The 21,364-nt window shown below is 44.5% G+C and overlaps 1 protein-coding gene across 1 annotated transcript in view; it reads left to right on the top strand.

Moving 5' to 3' along the window:
* Positions 1–21,142, top strand: part of ascc3 (activating signal cointegrator 1 complex subunit 3) — a 182,122-nt gene extending 160,980 nt beyond the window's left edge. Inside the window, exons 36-41 of the mRNA XM_076280576.1 lie at positions 574–798; positions 10,814–10,965; positions 12,385–12,529; positions 14,023–14,229; positions 14,649–14,824; positions 19,861–21,142. Of these exons, the coding sequence (XP_076136691.1) occupies positions 574–798; positions 10,814–10,965; positions 12,385–12,529; positions 14,023–14,229; positions 14,649–14,824; positions 19,861–20,008 (1,053 nt within the window). The 3' untranslated portion in view covers positions 20,009–21,142. The remainder of the gene's footprint in view (positions 1–573; positions 799–10,813; positions 10,966–12,384; positions 12,530–14,022; positions 14,230–14,648; positions 14,825–19,860) is intronic.
* Positions 21,143–21,364: the final 222 nt, after the last annotated feature.

Raw genomic sequence — 21,364 nt, forward strand, 5'->3', positions numbered from 1 at the left:
GTAAAGCCATGACAAAGCGCTATGATAAAACCAGAAGAGCCGCGGCTCCAACTCGATACACTTGAAAAGAGGCGAGTCAGTGCCGCGGGAATCGGACTGACCGCTTGTCCTCGACTGTCCCTCTGTCTCTTATTTATTCATTCACTCTGTCCTTTCCTGTCGGGTCCTCAGAACCCGGTCCTCTCCTCTCTCACCGCTTGTCTCCTTCAACTCACTATTACAATATTATATCCACATGTACATGTAGTTCTCACGGATTTCCTGTATTCTCTCTATTACCACATTACCCCCCCCCTCTCTCTCTCTCTCTCTCTCTCTCTCTCTCTCTCTCTCTCTCTCTCTCTCTCTCCCTCCCTCTCTCTGTTTCTCCTCATTCATTTGCATTCATCATTCGTTTATGTGCATTTGGTCATCTTTGTCTGAAAACTAAGCTAATGGGACATTGTATTCCTCTCCCTCTGCCCCTTGTTCTCTTCCTCTTCCACACTATCCCTCTACTCTCATCCTTATTATCACCCTTTCATCTCTTATCACCCCCCCCCCCCCCATCTCCCTCCCTTCCTCTCTCTCCAGGAAGCGGAGGAGTATGCGGAGCTGCCTGTGCGGCACAACGAGGACCAGCTGAACAGCGAGTTGGCCCAGCGGCTCCCCCTGCAGGTGAGCCCGCACTCCTTCGACAGTGCGCACACCAAGACCCACCTGCTGCTGCAGGCGCACTTCAGCCGCGCCACGCTGCCCTGCTCCGACTACGCCACCGACACCAAGACTGTCCTGGACAACGCCATACGCATCTGCCAGGTGTGTGCACGCACCTAGGGTGCCATTGTGTTTGGATGTGCCTGTGTGTACAGTATGTGTGAGTGTGTGTGTGTGTGTGTGTGCGTGCGTGTGTGCTTGTCTCGTTTCTACATTTGCATGTCTGTGTTTATATGTTCAGCCTCAGTTTGTAAGCGCACACACAGACATACAATTTTTTATTATTATTTTTTTATTTTCATTACTATATTTATTTTATTTCTGTGAGCACCTTGGATCAATTGTATTGCGTTTAAGTGTGCTATACAAATAAATGTGACTTCACTTGATTTGACAGACACAGTTCATAAATGCACACACACACACACACACACACACACACACACACACATACACAGACTTTTCTTCATATCCATGACTTTGTCTTGCAAAGCTGTGATTTGTATTGTACGTCTGATCTGAGTTTTACACCGGCTGTGAACACTTGCACGTTATGTGCTAAGGTATAACCTTATACAGCTGATGTGTGTGTGTGTGTGTGTGTGTACGTACATGTGTGTGTGTGTGTGTGTGTGTGTGTGTGTGTGTGAAGCTTCACTTCCGTCAGGAGGCTATCCTTCTCCATCAAAGCAGACTTCTAGCACTCGTTCATCATAAAACCTCCATTCTCAGCCTGGAGACACACTGACAGAGGCCTGAGTGCATTTCCATGTGTTGCTTTTTAGATGATCTGTGCGGAAAAAAGAAACACACACACACACACACACACACCGTCTCCACTCCCAGCCCCCAACCTTCAAACTACCTCCCAAGTGAAATTTAACATCTGTCTCCAAAACGTGAGATTAACAGATTAGACATTTGATCTGCGGACTGACTGCCGTCTCTTCCTGAGTCTCTATCTTACAGCCAGGAGGATAAGGATCTCTCTCTCTCTCTCTCTCTCTCTCTCTCTCTCTCTCTCTCTCTCTCTCTCACCCCCCCCCTCTCTCTCTCCCCCCCTCTCTGTCTGTCTCTCTCTCTCTCTCTCTCTCTCTCTGTCTGTCTCTCTCTCTCTCTGTTTGTGTAGGCTTGATTGAACCCACTAATTGTGTGATAATAGCTTGTTGTCAGCTTGTTTCACAGGTAATAGGTGCGCAATGTGTGTGCATATGTGGCCTGTGTTCCTTAGCTTATACGTGTGAGTGTGTTGAGGAGTGGTGTATGCACTCAGGCCTGTGTTAGAGAGTTGTTTATCCAAACGTGTGCTTACGGGTAGGCGTGGATGGAAGATGTGTTTGTGAGTGAGCCTGTGTGTCACACCCTGTCTATCCCCACATATCATTCAACCCCACCTGTTGCATGTTGCAACAGCATGAGAATAGACCCACACACACACACACACATTGACTCCACAACATCTCCATTCCACAGTACAGAACTGAGCCAGTGTATCTCCTCACACTACAATTGGCTGTCAGAGCCAGAAAATCCTTATTTAAGGATTAAGGAGCATATTTAAGGTGTGTGTGTGCGTGTGCTGTGCGTGTGCTGTGTGTGTGTGTGTGTGTGTGTGTGCGTGCGTGTGCTTGTGTGTGTGCGCACATTCAGTAGCATGGCCATGTTGGTTTAGCATCGGCACATTTCCTCGTGCAGTGCTGCGAGCCCAGCTGAAGATGGAGGGGCGGCGATGACAGATTCATGTATTAACTGCCTGCACCTCTAGGCCCCTCAAACCCGCTCGTTGAACACCAACTGTCAAAGCACTATCCCATTGAAAAGGACGAAATACACTTGAGGCAGACTCTCCTTTTGTCATTACAAAAAAGCCACTGCAATGTTTTCGTTGTTAAATGAAGAGTCTCCTAAAGCAGGTTGATGTCAGTGTGCAACAGAAGATATTATTATCCACAATGACCTCAGGCACCAGGCCACTCGTATACAGGGTGCAGAGGAACGTAGCACCAGGCCACTGGCCACTCACAAATGGGGTGCAGAGGAACGTAGCACCAGGCCACTGGCCACTCACACACGGGGTGCAGAGGACAGGGGCAGCGTCTCCGTCTGAGAACCGGTCAGGCGTTTGCTAGCTCCTACCAGACATGTGGACTCGAGTCACATGACTTGGACTCGAGTCAGACTCGAATCATGATTTTAAAGATGAACTGAACTGAAAGAATCAACATTGATAATGTGTTGATTATGACAATTAAAAATAAATGACACTAAAAAAATAATTTAAAAAAATCAATACGTAGCCTTTTTTAAGCAACACCAAAATTGCGTTTGTTAGTATTAGAACGCTGCCAGGTTCAATGACGTCACTGGCATGGTAGGACCTGAGAAGTTCTATAGGCAACAGCTGCAGCATATTATGTATACACGAAAATTTGTAATTTTAATGGCATGGGTTACAAATTTGAGCCTGTGAGGGACAGGCCTGTAGTGTCTTGACTACCACTAGATGGGTTTCAGGCTCCAGCTCAACCTTCAGTATGATCATTTGGGTGAAAATGACTGTGTGGGCGCTGCCGGAGCATGGACACTGGAATCTATCTGTTGCAAAGCAGTGGCGAAACGTAGGGAAAATGTTCAAGGAAGCCAAAGTGACGGGAAAAATGTGTTTATTTATGTATGTGTTTATTTCGGGGGGTATACATTTTGTGCAATGTACAACATAGATACATTTTGTGCGGCACAACATAGGCTACTGTAGACCTAGCCTAGGTCATGTAGAAAACTGGACGAGGGGCGCTTGAGACAGCAACACGCACGCTGTCTCTCTGTCTCCCTCCATCCCTCACACACATACATTGCCTACTGTACATCCTCCACACAACTGCATACTCACTCACCACCACTACATTAGGCCTATGCGAAGGCTACGTGCATATACAAATAAGCTATATAACACGCATTGTCACGTCAATGTAGGCTAACGCAGTATGGACTACTGGCACTAGTAACAGCAACTCACACGGGCTCTCTCTCTCCCTCCCTTGAAACTGTTAAAAACTTCGTTACCCCAAGTTGACCCCAGATACACGGAGGATACACGAGTTTGCCGTTTATTTTAGGCTAACGTTAGTGGAGAGTTTGCAGATTTTTACCTTGTGGATGTTGATATTGCACGAGTCTCTTGGATAGCAGTACTGCGAGTTAAACTCCCTCGCATCAACAATCTGTCCTGAGACGGTGAACAACTGGCTTCAGGGTGAGTAGAAAGGGACATTGGATTCTGTTTACAGACCCGCTGTGGTTTAGTTACCAGCTAGTAAAAGCATTATTATCGATCTGTGATATCGTCGGAGTCATGGTTTACTCTCTATGGTCGGAGTGCTAGCTTGTGGAGTTTGACATAAGAGTGTTTCCAAGGTGTTAGCTGCTAGCCCTTTCCTAGGTTGGATCGTATGGTAGCCTATCTAACACTGGACCTCACCTGAGGCTACTTTGAGATATTATTCCAAAGGAGACAGATAGGCTACTGCACTTAAAACTTTAAACGATTGAACGAACCTTCCCAGACTTTGTAATTGCGACCAGTGACTGCATTGAATGAACGAAGCCGAAGTTGAAACTTAGGCTCCATGGCACATAGACTGTGGGCTCGCCTTTCTATGAATTGAAAAAGACTACAAGCTGTTCCACCGAGTTTGCGATAAAGTAAGCAAGAAAAGGGTTTTTTAAGTCAGGATATGGCAAGTCAATGGCATTTATTCGTCCAAAGTTACAGACCAGTTTCCATAGTGCACATCTTATCAATAGTTTGAATGTCGTGTGTGTTTCTGCTCATTGACAAAATAGCGTTCAGTATGATTCATGCCAAATTAATTTCCCCTGTTAAAGTGTTCGCCTTTGTTTCACTAGTTTGGTTTCATTTTGTATGAGATTTTGTGATGTAGGCTAGCCTATGATAAATGGCTTATGGCCAATATGTAACTCAGCTAGGCCTAATGTTAGTTTCCTCAGCCATGTCAGCTAGCCTCAGACTCATTATCTGCTATGGCTGCTAGTGCTAGTGCAGAGTAGCTTACCATGCCAGTGACGTAGCCGATTGTTGAAATCCAACATGGCGGCGCCCGTGTAACAACAACACCACTTTCAACGTACAATTTTATCCCTTTTAATAAATTCAGCCATTTTAATCATTGTACCAATGAGAAGAAATAAAATACATCTGTTATATCACCTTTACTTCAAATTCCAGTTCAGTTCAATGACTTCAGACTTGACTTGATAAAATTCGGCATGACTTGCGACTCGACTTGGACTTGAATACTATTCACTCGAGACTTGACTCGGACTTTGCCTTTTTGACTTGTGATGACTTGTCTCGAATCAAAAACGAAATTTCCTGATCGTGGACCAGTCACCCCAGAGACGCTTTCCCTCCGCGACTTAAAAAAAAAGACAAGCGGCCAGATCACAGTTCAGTGCTGCCGCTACCCCCACACGCGTTACGCACTGTGTGTAGAGCACCAAGAGACAGAGGAAGGACCAACATTTAGCCGATAACTAGTAGCTTTACTGCAAACTGATTTGCACTCTTGTTAGAGAATGTTTAATTTCAAAATGCACCAACAGCATGTTACATAAAGATTATATTTTTCTAGTCCTCTCCATTAAGATCCAACTTGAGTAGCCTACTGCATTTAATTGAGAACGCATCTAAGCACGCACGAGAGGGAGAGAAAACGAGTAGGTTCCAGCTGGCTTATATACTCTTTTGATCCCGTGAGGGAAATTTGGTCTCTGCATTTATCCCAATCCGTGACTTAGTGAAACTCACTCAGCACACAGTGAACACACAGTGAGGTGAAGCACACACTAATCCCGGCGCAGTGAGCTGCCTGCATCAACATCGGCTCTCGGGGTGCAGTGAGGGGTTAGGTGCCTTGCTCAAGGGCACTTCAGCCGTGCCTACTGGTCGGGGTTCGAACCGGCAACCCTCCGGTTACAGGTCCGAAGTGCTAACCAGTAGGCCACGGCTGCCTTAAACTCAAACATTGTTAAATATAAGAAACGTATGAAAGGAAATTGTGAAGGCAACAAATACGAGATTAGAGGAGATTGCGAATTTATCCGGTTCTCACTAGCCTACTGTTATAAACTATGAGATCCAGGTCACTATGACATACTAGCTGCACTCACTGTGATTTGGAAAGTGGACAAGAATATGAAGAGTTGTCTTTGCCTTTGTGTAATGGAACTGGTAATTTATTTACATGAAGCACATGATATGCCGACTGAAACACATTCCACTCAGCTACTGTAGCTAGGTGGCTACTGGCTACCAGGCTCATAATTCACTTTTAATTGCAAACAGAAAATGTCAAGCAATCATCATGTCATACATGCTTCTCTTTTCAAAGGAATGAAAGCTGTTTGTGCCAACTTAATATCATGCTTATCATTGTTAATATTGTGCTATACATGTGGCACAAACAATGTTTGAGTTTGTGGACTAGCCATAGGCTATATTTGAATGGAGCTGGTAAAAAAAAATCATTATGAGAACGTGTGGACAGCGGCACACAATGGGCTTAAAGTGACAGTGCACCATTTACAAATGAGATAAACAGCATCAAATGTGTAGTATTTCTTAAGAAATGAATACTTTAAAACAAAATTACTGTCATTATTATCTTTTAAATAATATAAATTGACCTTGGCTTCCCTTATGAGTCGCCACTGGAAGACAGCCTAATAAGTTGTTTGCAGGCAAATCTGTGGCCTAGCGCAGTGAAATGCCATCAGTCAAATTATTACTCATCCTTACAGTGGGCTCCGCAATTTGGAAAAACAATATATATATTTGCAGCTGTGCTGAGTGTCATGTAGCTACCCGTTTTGTACAGATTACTCAGGTATGCACATGTGTATATTACACAGGTATGCGCATGCATATGTCGTAAAAGATTACAAGACAGAAACATTGAACATATTTTAATCTGTATTTATAAAAAAAATACTGTGGATTAGATGGAAGTGCTAAAATTATGATCGATAGTCATTATTAAGTGAAGAGTACCTGATGACTTGTTCAGGACTTGAAAAAGATTGGGACTTGGACTTGGACTCGACTTGGCTTTGATGTGACTTGGACTTGGACTCGACTTGCCCTTCTCTGTATTTCCTTGGGACTTCACTTGGACTTGACTGCTAAGACTTGGGACTTACTTGTGACTTGCCAAACAGTGACTTGGTCCCACCTCTGGCTCCTACCACTATAGATGAAAGCATCTGCTGAATCCTACGCACCTTACCCATTCCTTTTAACTTACAGCTAATGGCTAGCCATCTTGTAGTGTATTGGAGGCAACATGGTCAGACATTGCCAGAGGCTTGCCGCCTGCAGGGCACTGGAGTGTTGGAGTGTATATTTAGGATAGGTGGAGGATTTGACCAATAGTTCACTCTGAGTGCAGTACTCAGTATAGGTGTAGGTTCAGCATACAGCCTAAATCGCCAATTTATTTATGCATCACAGCAATTGTCGTATGATGTAGTATTTCATGGGACAGTTGTGTTGACTAGCTGGCATTTGAGAACCCAGTCCAAACCCAACATGAGCATCTGCAACCCAGAGCACCCAAGAACCACAGGCCAATTGAGGAACAAGTAGGCTGTGGTTGATTGTTCATGCCTGATCCCAAACCCCCTGGATCTGCTAGCGATTGTTTCTGCCTGAGCCTTTGATTTTCCCAGGCTGTGTGTCTGAGAGAGAGAGAGAGAGATTGCTCATGCTGCCTGCCTTTGGCTCACGCAGGAGATCTGCAAGCCATTGTCCATCCCTGCAAATGGCTGGCTGCTGTTGCTGCTGTGTGTGTGTGTGTGTGTGTGTGTGTGTGTGTGTGTGTGTGTGTGTGTGTGTGTGTGTGTGTGTGTGTGTGTGTGTGTCTGGTAGTGATTGTCCATGCGTTCATGTGGTTACTTTCGTGGGCTCCTGCTGGTCCAGGCTATGAGTCTGCTGCCAGCGACCTACCTCTTCTCCCAGCATGCATCTCTGCTGGCCTTTATCGCTTCACAGCTGAGCCACAGACACCCCCCACGCACACTCATACACACGCGCACACACACATACACCCACACACACACATACACACGGGCAGACAGGCACACACACACACACACATGCACTCACACACATACACATGCACTCACACACATACACATATACACACACACATGCACATATACACACACACATACACACATTCACACACACATACACATGCACATGCACACACTCACTCACTCACTCACTCTCTCACACACACACACACACACACACACACACACACACGCACGCACGCATACATGCACACACAAACGCATTCACATGAAAACATGAGCATATAAGCGCACTCACTCAACCACAAACACTTGCTAACATACACACACACCCACATGCAGTCACATGAACGCATATGAACAAAAGTACACTCACTTACACAAAAACTGACTTCCATACACACACACATGCACCCATGATAAGCTCTGCCGCACTTAAAGACCACTTATAATGCCCAGGCATGGACACTTTTCCGTGCTCCCTGAGTCAGTCTTTAACATTTCTATAAATAATCTGTAAATAAAGGCAAATATAATGACACACGCACAGATACACAAGCATACTATCAAACACGCACAAATATGCACACGCTGTAGAAATCACCACAGCCTCTGCCATCTCGCTTACGACATTTGATTAAGCGAGAGACCAGAGAGCTCTGCGGGCTGCTGGCTTTTTCCATGTCTCCATGTCTGTGTGTGTCCATTTTCCATGTCCATGTGTGTCGCAAGCTGGACCTCCAGAACAGTTCCAATCAAGGCCCTGACGTAACTGTTCCCTGTCAGATGCTTTGTTTACCACATAGAGGACAGCCGCAGTTGATGTTATTGTTTTTTTTGGGTTTTTTTTTATATTAATATTAAGTGCTCTGGAACGTGCTGCTACATTCCATTCAGTCCAGACTGTCACTTCAAATGCATATGGCTGTCACAGAGGCTGTTTTCATCACACCACAAAATGGTTGTTTTTCTTTCTGATTTTTCCAAACAAAAGGACATCAAAAGCATGGAAAACAGAATGAAAAACATGTTTCCATCAAATTCTGATGAAAACATAATACAAATGTTAGAAAGTGAAAGGCTTTTCTGAATTGTTCTAATTGCATTGTCTTATGTGAAAACTAATGACCATTATTTGGCAGTGGTTAGGGAGGGCTTTGTAATTAGTTTTCCAAAACAATGTGACCAACATGGTTATCGCTGATGTGGCTCTCTCATATTTATAGTGACACTGGAATGTGAGCTGATCTCGGAGCAACAGGCTCCAGATATTGTGGAGGATCAGGAGAGGGGAGGGGTTTTTGATAGCGTTGAGATGGCTGGGTGGGGGGGGGGGGGTACTCCCTCAGGTCTTTGATAGCATTGAGATGGGGGGGGGGGTCATATTCTCAGGTCTTTCATAGCATTGAGATTGGGAGAGGGGGTCATATTCTCAGATCTTTGATAGCATTGAGAGCTCGTTTTAACCTGCTTAGCTGCACAGACAAACTGGGCCTGCTGATCTTACGAATATCACACCATCACACACACGCACACATATGCTCTATGTTTCTCTGTCCTCTCTCATTCATACTCTCTCTAGAATAGAATAGAATAGTTTTGCGACACACACACACTCACACAGACATGGATAGACATTCGAAAGGCACAAATGGCATCTCAAATGCTGCCCAATCTCTGAGTACCCATATATAAATGCTTACTACACACATACAGATACATAGACACACATGGATAAACACTTGTTATATTCTTGGACAAATATACACACACCACACACACACACACTGAGATTACTGAGTCCCGGTGAAACAGAGCTCAGTCAGGCTGGATTAATAAATTCCTGGAAGGCCCTCAGTGGCAGCAGCGAGGCACCTTTACGGCCGTCTTCTGGCGCTCACCCCGCGATGTTGAAAATCTACGCCTCGCAGGAACGCTCCAGCAGCGTTCCAGAAGGGAGCGGAACGTCAGCGTGGCGTCAAGGAGGAGAAGCACACCACTGCAGTGGTGGTGGGGGGGTGGGGGGTCATTTGTCAGCTTTAGCCTCCATGTCTCTCTCTCTATCTCTCTGTCTCCCTCCCTCCCTCTTTCTCCATCCCTCGTTCCTGTCTGTTCTGCCGCCCCTGTGACGACGCTGACATCTGCCCGGCCCCCGTTGTCAGTTTGCTGGCGAGAGCGGGCACTGTGAAATGTTAATCTCGCCTCTAATTTGTAGCGCATTAGCATTTTGATGAAGTCTTCTCCCTGGTCCAGCCGCCACACTCAAGGTGCTTTTTAGCGAGAGTTACAGGAGGGGAAATGACTTTCTGATTAATTAAGTTTGTTAGCGCAGCTGAGCTCAGCAAACTCTAACCTTAGCCACCGGAGGAGGACGAGAGAAGGCAGAACGACAGAGGGAGGGAGAAGGAGGAGGAGGAAGAGGGTAGAGGAAGAGGATAAATTAAGACCTAAGCAGTTAGGAGCTGCCAAATTAAAGTGCGATGCGTTTGCAACATGGTCATCTTTTTACGACTTTTAGTTAACTATACTATGGGAGTCCCCACAGCCCCAAACTCCCAGCCAAGCCGTGTGTGTGTGTGTGTGTGTGTGTGAGAGAGTGTCTGTATTGTTTTTTTTTGTGTGTCTGATCTTTCTCTTGTGTATGAAAACAAAAAAAACATAGACAAACAGAACACACTATGTATGCGCTAGTTTCCTCTTTAATGATAACATTGTCATATGGACATATTTGGCAGTGCATACACCACGCTGCAGTATAATTTACACAACTACAGGGCAATTTAAGGTTTACTGCTTTTTTTACATTTCCCAATGAATAGTGTAGCTGCAGGACATGGAATGAACACTGAATCTGTAGACTAACGTTGATGGTATGTGTGTGTGTGTGTACGTGTGTGTGTGTGTGTGTGTGTGTACATACGTGTGTGTGTATATGTGTGCGTGTGTGTATATGTGCGTTTGTGTGTGTGTGTGTGTGTGTGTGTGTATGTATGTGTTCCTGTAGGCCATGCTGGACGTAGTGGCCAATGAGGGCTGGTTGGTGGCGGCTCTCAGCATCTGTAACCTGGTGCAGATGACCGTTCAGGGCCGCTGGCTGCATGACTCCTCCCTCCTCACACTGCCTCATATCGAACAGCAGCACCTCTACCTCTTCAGGTAAGCGTACTCACACACACACACACACTGTTGCTGCTGTTTGAGAATGACGAAACGAATGAAACGAGAATGCCCATGGATGAGTACTGTCTGTTATATGATGGTTAGTTTCATGTACTGTGGGATGTACATAATGTGGACACACAGTACTGGGGAACAGCATTTTTTGCCACCATATGTTTTCATCTTTAGGTACACACACACAGATACACACACACACACACACACTATGTGAATGTGTATATAAATATTATTTATGTTCTTGGCTGCTTCGAAAATTAAGTGAGAAGTGAAAGTTGGTCATGGAAATCCTAGTATGCCGTGTGTGTGTGTGTGTGTGTGTGAGAGAGAGTGAGAGAGTGTGTATGTGAGAATGTGTGTGTTAGCTGTTTCACATCTGAGAGTTAAGGGCTCACCTGGATCTCAGTATGTGTTCATAGCCGCCTGTTTTATGGGTGTTGTGTTGACTGTTTTGTGAGTGTTAGTGTGTACAGTGATTTATTGTCTATGAGTGTGTGTGAATGTGTCCAAGAAAGATTGTGTCAGCAGGCAAAGGCTCAGTGGCTAATCCATCCTGTGATACCACTGGACCTCTTCAAACAGCACAGACATCAGCAATGGACCCCAGCCAACACACCACAGCAGCCCCACAAACACACTTGCGCGCGCACACACACACACACACACACACACACACACACACACACATATACACACACATCATGTTGCTTGCTTAGCTGCTTAAATCATTGCAGTTCATTTTTTTTGTTTTACCTCATCAATCTGCACTCAATACCCTATCATAATGACAACCTTAAAATAACAAAATGCAAGAAGTTCAACATAACAAAATGTGATAAAAGGGGGTCTCAATACTTTCACTGTGTAAGTAAATGAATAGTGATTAGGGAATAGAGATAGATTAATAGGAGAAACTAAATATGATGTTTCCTGTTGGACCACTAATGCAGAAGATCCTACATAACAACCATGATCCCACTAATGAACAAATTGGCCTATACAGTACATGCAGATTAGAATTACAGCTAACCTGTATACTAGTAGATAGTACACACATTCAATAATAGATATTCTTTATGCATGTGAGAACATCCATCTTAGTAAAACACACACACACACACACACACACACACACACACACACACACACACACACACGCACAGGGGTTGTGCAGAGGATTTCGTATCATATGGATAAACCGGCTCAGTTCCCCCGTGGCGGGCAGTAATCCCCAGCATAATTCCCCAGGAACACAATATAAATGGTAAGAAGTGGCTGATGGGATAGCAAGACCTCCCTCCAGGCTGCAGGAAGTATGAGAGGGTTCTTTTGCTCTCCCTGATTGGCGGCTCACGTGACTACTCCCTTTCAGCCTTGTCCTTGCTCTGCTCCTGACAGGAGGTGGGGCTCCAAAAGAGGGAGAGGCGGGGCTTATGACGGACCAATCGAGAGCCTGCCGGAGCTGATGGCGGCGTGTGATGGGAGGGAGGGCACGTTCGCCGCCATGGTGAGAGACGAGTTGTCGCCCAACCAGGTTTCCCAGGTAACAGAATATCCACACACATACCAGGAGTGTCCACACTGCTTCTCTGTGTCCACACACACGCACACACACTCACACAGTCCGAGTCAGTCTCGTGAGGACAGGACTTTGAGGATGAGGGCTTCGGCGAAGAATGCTTCAGTTCTTACAGTGTTTAGCTGACAGATACAGATACAGTGTAGGTACAAATATCACATGCCATTGGCAATAAGAGGATATGATGAGTATAAGATCATGATGATTTGGATATCTCTTTACAGGGACACAGATTTGGGTGGGTGCATAAACATCAGCCAGACTAGTAACTGTCTCTGTATTTTCTCTCTCTGTCTTCATGACTTCATGTGTGCACTGTACGTTTGTATGCTATTTTGTACTTATGTGAAAATCAATCACATAACCTTTTCTTTATACTCTACACACAGACACACACACATACACACACACACACACACACACACACAGCCCAGATGAGTGTTTTTTCGGCTGTCTGCTAATTACACGTCTAATGAGAGCATCCGGCCCCCTGTCTCACATCAGCATTCACACACATACACATTTTTACCCACTGTAGCCACCACATATGCCGCCCGCACACACACATGCTCTAGCCACTTCATATGCACACTCCCCCCCCCAACTCACACACACACACACACACACATGAGGCCGCCTCTGTGCCCCCCTGCCAGCAGCCCGTGCTAATTAAATAATGACATGCGCCGGCGCGTCTCCGTCTCATTGGCTGAGCAAGAGTAATCCTGACATAAATAGCTTTGGCAGCGTGAATCTGGCAGCGTCTTTTCTCCCCCTTTCCGTTTTTCCATCTATTTCTCTCTTTTCTCTAATATGGACAGGGCAGCAGGGTAGTATCTCTATCCATCCATCTATTTATCTATCTATTTATCTATCTATCTATCTGTCCATGCATTCATCTATCTATTTGTCTCACACACTTTCTGTGTCTGTCTCTAGTCTCTGTCCTCTGGTCTGCCATCTTCTCCCTGTCCACTACTTCTTTTCATCTGATGTTGGGGCCCGATGTTAGCGTTAGCTGGCTGAGCGCTAGTTGGACTGGATGCTAAATGTCCAGTTGAAACAGTCTCAGCACGGGTCTTGTCACGTCTTCACGACCTACAAGGCCCAACCACCACCACCCCTTACTGACTCCCTGTCCATGTTCATAACCCATCGCCCATTACATTTAGCAATTACCACAGGCTAGTCATTTTGGTCCTATTATGCCAGTGTGTTTGTTTCGCCATTCTCTCTCTCTCACTCTTTTTTTCTTTCCCTCCCCTCCCTGTTGTCATCTTGCTTGCCTTTCCCCCTGTTTTGATCTTTCTCCCTTCCACTGCTTTCTCTCTCTATCCCTCTCTCTCTCTCTCCTCTCTCTCTCTCTCTACTTGCCATCGCTCCCTCTTTCCATTCGCTCACTCTCTCACCATCTCTCCTCCCTCCCCCGTGCCCCCCCCCCCCCCTTCCTGGAGCAGGCGTGGTGTTTCCTGGCCCAGCTGCCGGTGCTGGAGGTGAGTGTGAGCGTGCGGGGCTGGTGGGAGGGGGCGGGCGAGCAGAACGAGCGGCCCGTCTCTCTGGCCGCCTCCAGCCTGAGGGAGGGCAGCAGTTGGCTGCCGCTGCACGCCGACCAGGAGTATGTGCTGCAGGTCACCCTGCGCCGGGTCAACGCCGGACATCAGAGGGTGAGTCTGCGCATAGACACACACACACACACACACACACATATACACACACAGACAAACATAGACATGCACACATTAACAATACATGCACACAAATACACACACACTCCATAAACAATATACACATGGGCATGCAGACATACTGTACACATGCATGCACATGCACACAAACACACTCACATACAGACACAGAAACATACACGTTCAAGTATATACATATGCAGTCACACACACACACAAACATACACATTCAAGCATATTGCATACGCAATCACACCTACACAGACATACAGTTACACACGTGTATGCACGCACAAGCACACACACACACACAAGACATATTTACTCACTCACATACAGACACAAACACACACATACACACTCACATGTATGTATGTGATTGTGTGTGTGTCCTTTAGAGAAAGCAGGACAGCAAGGCCCAGGCTCCTCGGTTCCCCAAGCCTAAAGACGAGGGCTGGTTCCTGGTGCTTGGAGAGGTGGACCGGAGAGAGCTGCTGGCCGTCAAGCGCGTGGGATACGTCAGGAACAACACCTCCGTCTCCCTGGCCTTCTACACGCCCGAGAAGCCCGGCAAGTAAGTCAATCGCCAGCCAACATATACACAAACGTACAGTATACATGTGTACACACACACACTCACTCACGTACCTATATTCACACATGTTCTTACATACACACACATGTACTGTATAATATATAATATACAACACATGTAGACATTCAATACACAAGTATGTACACATATACACACATCAACACACACACACATGTGTGCACATATATACATGTACATACACACACTCATACAAACACATATACACATGTATACACATATGCACACACATACACAGGTTAGAGCAGTGATGCCAGGGTTACGGCCCGACTGTATGTCACATCCGGCCCGCGGGTGATAAGGGGAGAAAATATTTTTATTTTATTTGTATTTCATTTTCGGTGGAATCCGTCAGTTGGTCTGTTGCTGCTGCTCACCTCAGCTGCAGCAGCGTGCTGACGGTAGACTAGTCGCTATCGAAATGTTATCAAACTCGTTACAAAGTATTATGATAGTGTTAATGCTTTTCAAAGTAAACTGGCGTTATGGAAGACGCAGCTCTCCAAGCGCAATGCAGCCCACTTCCCCTGTCTAAAATCTCAGCCTGTTAATCGAGTATGGATAAGTAGGCTACGCAAACTTGCTTTCCGGACTCAGGCACGAGTTTGACAATCGATTCACGTTTTTTTGCTGAACTGGAAAAGGACTTTCCATTCACGATTGACTCTTCCGAGGTCCCAGAGGTGATCCAAATGGAACTGATAAAACTGCAGTGTTGTGCACCGTCGAAGGATTAGCCTACTATGTATCTGTTGCAATCGAATCATTTGATCAATCCTTGCCACCACAGTACCCAATGCTCACGGCCTTTGCAGGTAAAATACGTGTGTAGATGTATGTTTGGGACAACATATTTATGTGAGCAAGCCTTTTCCGTGATGAATATGAATAAATTAGGGCTGTCAAAATAACTGATTCATTTCGATTAATTAATTTGAGAAAAAATAACTGATTAAAAAAATTAGTGCAGATTAATCGATTCCTTATGACCTTTGACCCGAGCCGTTCTAGTCAGTAAAAATTAGACTGTAAAATGAAGGAGAGAGAAGAAAACGTGCTGCCTGGATCATTGATTGGAACATTTACTTTTAAAAAAACCGCCTGATGGTGTTGATAAAAACAAAGTGTTGAAAATAAAGTCCTTTGCAATGTCTGCAGCAAGGAATTTGCATATCACCGGAGTTCATCAACTCTATAGTCCCACATCAATGCAAAGGAATAAGTGTTGACATTGAGGGGAGTGTTAATTTATTTTCATATGTCCCCTAGGTTATATATGTGGCCTGAAATGCCTTGTATGTGAAGAAAAAACTTCTTCCCGAAGCAGTTTTGAATTTATTTCCTCAGCATATTAGGTCATATCATAGATTATTATGGCCGTTATTTGAACAGTGAAAATAATAATAAGAGTTTTTGAACTTTAATGTCACTAATGCTGATTATTCAATGATTCAGTTGAATTTAAATATTTAAAATACTTTCACGGCAAAAATTATATATGCGATTAATTTAGTTTAATTAATCACAGAGTATGTAATTAATTAGATTTTTTTTTTTTATCGATTGACAGCCCTAGAATAAATCAAAAGTGAGAAATCGCCTGACGCACGGACATCTGAATGATGTTATGTAGGCTAAATAGCCACTGCCCAGAAACTGTCCCCCGATATGGACAAGCTGGTAAGAGTTAAAAGGTGTCTTTTTGTTTTACTAATTCCTACTGGATATTCAATCACATGGCCTATTGTTGGACTACTTTATTCTGGCGCTTACTTTCTGTGACTCGCTTAGGCCTACTTGGCCAGGCCTTCTTTTAATTGGCCTAATTATGCATTGACGCGTTTTCATGTGCAAGCCTTCAATAAATATAATGAAAGTAACACTTATTTATATTGTGTATGTTATTGTGTAAGTATGTTATTTATAGGAAATGTGTTTTGTTGGCTCCTAGTCTATTTTGTTGCATTTCTAATTTATAAATGTAGGCTACTTGCATGGATAGGAAAACTTTTTTAGAGGGTAACTGTCTCCTGCTTTAGGTTGTATGGTGCCAATGGAAGTTCTTTTTGATGTGTAGGCCTTCATGAATAATTTCAAATAGCCTACCTATCCATGTGTTTGGCATTTTCAGTGTTTGGCATTTTCAGTCTGAAAGTGTAATCCGGCCCCCGAGGTCTCACTTGAAAAAAATCTGGCCCCCTGTCCAATTTCACCGTGGCATCCCTGGGTTAAAGATATGTGCGGATGAGCTTTAACGTCACCCAAACCCGCTTTTAAAAATAAATCATCAAACCCGCTTTTAAAAATAAATCATGCACTTAAAGGAAGGATCCGGAGTTATAACAACCTGGGGTCTATTTATGGAATGATAACGAGTTCAGCGAGTGCAAAATTAAGCCTACGTTAAGAGGAGGAGTTTTGAGCTAGACCGTTGTTTGCATTAGAGACACGTCAAAATAAATTGCTATTTTCAAACCACGACGAGGCTCAAAATAGCCTTACACTTCATAAGCATGGGTAGGGTGCCTACAGACAAACCAAAGTATTGTAAACGTGTAAAGATAGGTTAACAAGCCCAGACTTTATATGAAGGAAGCATTCCCTGATTTCGTGACGGTGTCAAATCAGTGGGCGAGTTCGGTCTTGCAGCGTTGCGCAGATCTGACAGAATTTTCAGTCATCTACCCGCGACCCACCCGTAGTTAACGAGAGTGTTTTTTTTGTTGTTGCTGGGCCTGCCCGACCCACGGTTAATCCGTGGTGTCTGCGGATATAACCAATAACTGTGCATCTCTAACACAGCTACACACATGTGTACACATCCAAGCAGTCCGACGTGTGGCTGCTGCTGCTACTACTACTAGTACTACTACTACTGCTAATAGTGCATGTGTCAATCACAATGTCGGTTAGCAGACAAAAGAAAACGCACAAAACTGCTTACAGGGTTGGGTTAAAATAATAATAATATAAATAACAGTAGTGTTAAAGGTGCAGTCAGTGATTGCACAGGAAGTCCTTTATGTTTATATTTAAGATCATTAGCAGTGTAAATTATATTTTAACCAAGGACCAGACGAAACACATCAAAGAGGTAGCTCACCCCTGCCTTCAGCATACTCCACATAGGGTTGCATTTTCGTTTGGGAGACAGGCTGCCCCCACTTGTTTGTTTCCAGTTTTCGGAGCCTGGGCTTCCTATAGAGACCGTTTTTTTATTTTTATTTTAGTGTACTCACGGAACGGACAGCTAGCATATCTTGGGGAGATGATTGCTGTAAAATTGCTGACTTCTCCTTTAATTTATGTAGCTCGTTCCTCTTTTTAGTTATAATAATAATGTACATTAATGAAGCTCTCTCCTCCATGCTGCCTTGAACGAATTACGATAATAGGTGGTGTGAACAGCAGTATGCACAGCGCAGCCTGAGTTTGATTCCCAGACAGCAGTTAGACACGCTGTCCTAGCGGTCGCCATAATGCTCCAGTCATTCACAATCACAAGCAAGTATTCTATGGGTGCCTTTCTTCACAGCTGTCAAACACGCCTCTGCCTCAGCTGATGGGAGACTATGCTTACCATTCAAGGTCCTGATCTGAGTTTTCAGCGGCTTTTCGTTAACAGGCTTGCTTTTCCTGGCGTCCTACAACAATTGAAACAGAAATGCCACTCTGAATGAATGTGTCAAATGCAATGCGTCTCTCAGACAAATAAACATTTTCACACTTGGATTTGCACCACGCATGAACTGGTTGTCAAATAATTTGAGGTTGGTGTTGCTTCAGATTTTCTTCAGAGAGCAAGTATGGTTAGAGACGAATAGAAAGCAAATCGTATGACTGGGCATGAGGGAATGTCACTGCACCATCAGTCTATGCAGTCAGTATACTCACACACATATACATACAATGTGCACCATCAGTTTACACAAACATACAATATGCACTGTCAGTTTACACATACATACATACAATATGCACCGTCAGCTTACACACACATACAATATGCACCATCAGCTTACACACACATACACACAAAATGCACCATCAGCTTACACATACATACAATATGCACCGTCAGCTTACACATACACACAAAATGCACCATCAGCTTACACATACATATAATATGCACCGTCAGCTTACACATACATACATACAATATGCACCGTCAGCTTACACATACATACAATATGCACCGTCAGCTTACACACACAAATACACAAAATGCACCATCAGCTTACACATACATACAATATGCTTACATACACATACAATATGCACCGTCAGCTTACACACACACACATACAATATGCACCGTCAGTTTACACACACATACAATATGCACCATCAGCTTACACACACAAACATACAATATGCACCATCAGCTTAAACACACATACAATATGCACCATCAGCTTACACACACATACACACAATATGCACCGTCAGCTTACACACACATACAATATGCACCGTCAGTTTACACACACATACAATATGAACCGTCAGCCTGTGTGCCCACGTTCATACAATATGCGTAGTCAATCTTCACACCCACAATATTCACGGCCAGTTTACACATGGAAGGTTGGGAATTATTAAATAAGAATTAAAGACACACAGACACACACACACATGCTCATGAAACATATATTCAACTTGTAAATAAATATATAAATGAAAAGGAATAAACAGCACCATGTGTTTTGGCTGTCTACTCAGAAGCAGAGATTCACAAGAGTGAAAAATAAGCCCATATTTTGGCTGTCCTCGCAGAACCCTGTCATCTCAACATCTGCAAATAAATTCACTCAGTCTCTTCTCTCTTTTCTCCTCCCCCATTATCTCACTTTTGTTTTCTATGTCTCTTCCTCCTATCTTTTCTCTCTCTCTCTTCGTCCATATTCCTCTCACTCTTTCCCTTCGCTCACCCCCCCCCCATCTTCATCTCATTCTGTCTCTCTCTCCCCCTCCCTCTCTCCCTTCTCTCTCAGGTGTGTTTACACTGTCTACCTGATGAGCGACAGCTACCTGGGCCTGGACCAGCAGTACGACCTCCACCTCAACATCACAGCGGCTAGCCTCCAAGCCAAGGTCAACACCGACGTTTCCGAGAGCGCCGCCAACATGACCCTGGAGTGACCCGGTAGAGGCGCGCGCCTATGGGAAAGAGAAGGCAGCATCAGAGGGGGCCAGCCAAGGCTGCTCCTGCTCTTCAACCCAAAATCAAACCTCGCCTTGGTTTAAAGGGCTCCAGCTCTGTTTTCGAGACCCACACCCTATAGGGACTGGATTTCACGTTGACCAAAGAGGCCTTTCATCTGAAAGTCTCCTTTCTCCACAGGACACAATATGGGTGTAATTAATTCATCTTTCGTTCAGATTAATTCGGATTTCAAATGTTGATTGGGCACAAAGGACATACGCTTGCATACATGAACAATGACCTTGAGCTTGTCACGAGACAATGTTTTGCAGCTCAGCTCTGACTTTGAACACCTCCCCCCCCCCCCGAACCCGGTGCTGGAAGTGAAGGAGTGTGTGTGACGATGGCGTAGTCGTGAGGGTGCGAGGGGAAGGGAAGAGAAATGCTGTGTTCTGATTAAGTTGTCAGTCGCGCTGCAGCGGCTCCAAGGATGGGAAGGATTTGGCTGTTTACGTTTGTAGTGTGGTGTAACTGAGATGGCCTGAGGGAAGGGTGGAAGGGAAAAAACAGCCACTCACAGGTTTCTGGAGTCAAAGTGTGTGTGTGTGTGTGTGGATGAGCTTAGACTAGAGCGCATTTTGGGCCAAAGAAGATGTGGAATTCCGTACAGGTGTGTTAAACATGCTACCCACTGTGCAAGACTACACTCTGTGCCAAACTGTCACATCTGCTTTGCCAAATGCGCGCACACACACACACACACACACTCACAGCCATTCCTTGCTGAAGGCTCATTTCTCACCACCAGTTACATACACAGGCTCCACAGTCGTCATGGAAACGTTGCTTCACACACATAGGTTTGATGAAAGATTTAATCAAAGCCACGTCATTAAGATTGGTTATTTCTGTTGGGTTTTGGCAAGGATAGGAGCAAAAATATATATGAAAAGTTGTAAAATATTGCTGCAACTGGGTAAACAGCTCAGCATAAACATTGGGAAAGCCTTTTGGGGAAAAAGGGAGGAGGTATTTTTATTTTGTTATGCTTGGTCTCTGTTTATTCTTTATAAGTTCAGCCGGTTTAATGACTTATTTTGGGCAAGAAAATAAAGAGATGAAAATGTTAACTCTTTTGAAGTCGGTCTGTTGTGCTGTGTTAGGCCAAGCCTAACTAGATGCTTTACCCAAGCACAGAGCGGACAATGTCGAATCATTGCTATTTTTATTAGCTGCCACCATGTTTTACACAATACATCAACATTACAAGCGGGCTCATAGGCTACTTTTAATTCGCATTTTTATCCCACTCACAGATGACACTGAGGTAAATGATTGATTTCGCATAATAG

Source organism: Alosa pseudoharengus, unplaced genomic scaffold (assembly GCF_046254945.1).
Source record: "Alosa pseudoharengus isolate Yale_2024_CS ecotype anadromous, Long Island Sound unplaced genomic scaffold, YU_APseudo_1.1 YU_APseudo_1.1_scf_12, whole genome shotgun sequence".
Lineage (NCBI taxonomy): Eukaryota > Metazoa > Chordata > Actinopteri > Clupeiformes > Clupeidae > Alosa > Alosa pseudoharengus.